Source organism: Aplysia californica, unplaced genomic scaffold (assembly GCF_000002075.1).
Source record: "Aplysia californica isolate F4 #8 unplaced genomic scaffold, AplCal3.0 scaffold00233, whole genome shotgun sequence".
In the NCBI taxonomy this organism is placed as follows: domain Eukaryota; kingdom Metazoa; phylum Mollusca; class Gastropoda; order Aplysiida; family Aplysiidae; genus Aplysia; species Aplysia californica.
Genome location: NW_004797503.1, coordinates 634,305 through 635,768, shown reverse-complemented (window position 1 = coordinate 635,768; position 1,464 = coordinate 634,305). Strand labels below are relative to the sequence as shown.

The 1,464-nt window shown below is 49.8% G+C and overlaps 1 protein-coding gene across 1 annotated transcript in view; it reads left to right on the top strand.

Annotated features, from left to right (window-relative positions):
- Positions 1-1,203: 1,203 nt before the first annotated feature.
- The window catches only part of LOC100533315 (glutamate receptor subunit protein GluR6), a gene marked incomplete in the record, with an annotated part of 155,594 nt that continues 155,333 nt past the window's right edge, over positions 1,204-1,464 (top strand). Inside the window, 1 exon segment of the mRNA NM_001204613.1 lies at positions 1,204-1,417. Coding sequence (NP_001191542.1) covers positions 1,288-1,417 — 130 coding nt within the window.

Below are 1,464 nucleotides of genomic sequence, written 5' to 3'. Positions count from 1 at the left end.
CCCTCTCTCTCTTTCCCGCTCTCTGTCTCTGTCTCTGTCTCCTACTCCTCCTTTTTCATATCCTTTCATCCCTTCTCTCTCTCATTCTCCATCTCCCTCTCTTTCTTACTCTCTCTGTCTTTCTCCCCCTCCCTCTCTTTCCCTTTCTATAACTTTCTCTCTCTCTCTCTGTGTCCCTTTCTCTTTCTTTCCTTCTCTCTCTCCCTTTCTCTCTCTCACTCTCTCTCTCCCCTCTCCCCTCTCCCCTCCCCCTCTCTCTCTAACATGACAAAATCGACAAGCGTGTGACACAAGCATTCAATTTTAATCCAATCAATCCCAACACATCCCAGCCCCTATTGCTCCAGTCCCTATAGCAGCGCGTCCCCTTCAGATCCCCATCCTCCCGACCCTATACACCTATCAAGCGAAACTTTTCTCTCTCAACACCGCCTAGCTCTCCTCCATCGTCGCTCACCCGCCCCGCAAACCGGCGAACGACGAACCGGCCAGCACGCGCACATCCCTACAGAGCGCCATCCGTGAGTGCACACAGCGAAGCATAGCGTGAGAGAGTGAGCAAAAGTTTGCCGCGGACAAAAACAAGAAATATGTCCGCAGTTTTCTGCTAGGGAGTTTTTACATACATGACGAAAATTCGCTTTGTTATTTCGGAACAAATCTTTCTGATATATATAGTTCTAGTGTTATTTGACCACCCGGCACGTGCGATGATGTCAGTGTCAGCCTTCTAAAGAGGGGGGACTCTGTGAGTCCATTCCTGAGTGCGCGCGTGAAATCTGCCCGTGTAAACATTGTAGGGTTGTGTATACGATGTGTAAACTGTCAAATTGATCTGTGCGAGCTTTTTCTGCTGACCGCAAGCCAAGGGAAAGTGAAAGTAGAACCGAGCTGTGAGAACAAAAGTGTGTCGTGTTTGTGTTTGTGTGTCTGTGTGTATGTGTGTGTGTGTTTACGTGTTTGTGTGTGTTTTCCCCCTGGATAACGTCATTCTGAGAGTGGATTGGGAGCGGAGTTGTCAAGATGGTGTCTCGTCCAGATTTAGACGCTAAGTATTATACATGTAGTCCAAACTTGTCCAACATACAATTAATTTCAACCTGTCACCGAAAGAGGGCTCGTTCTTCTGGATTCTACTGTGAACATATCGTGACCATGTCGGTTCTGATAACCTTAACTGTGTCCACCTTGATATCGGTATCGGTGGCTCAGACCGACACGCCACTTGGTCCCACCAACTTTGACGTGACGACGGTGCCGTGGTTTCGTCCGTCCAGGAGGCCTGTGATGACGCGGTACAACGACACGACATCACCTACGTCAGGGGAGGATGACCTCAGTGACGTCACCACCATGTTCCCGCACTTCCCAGTGGATGACGTCACGACGCCGAGTCCCAGAATCATCCACTCTCTTGGTAAGTCTACCGACACAGGACGGGGGGTCTTGTAAGAGGGGGTATGG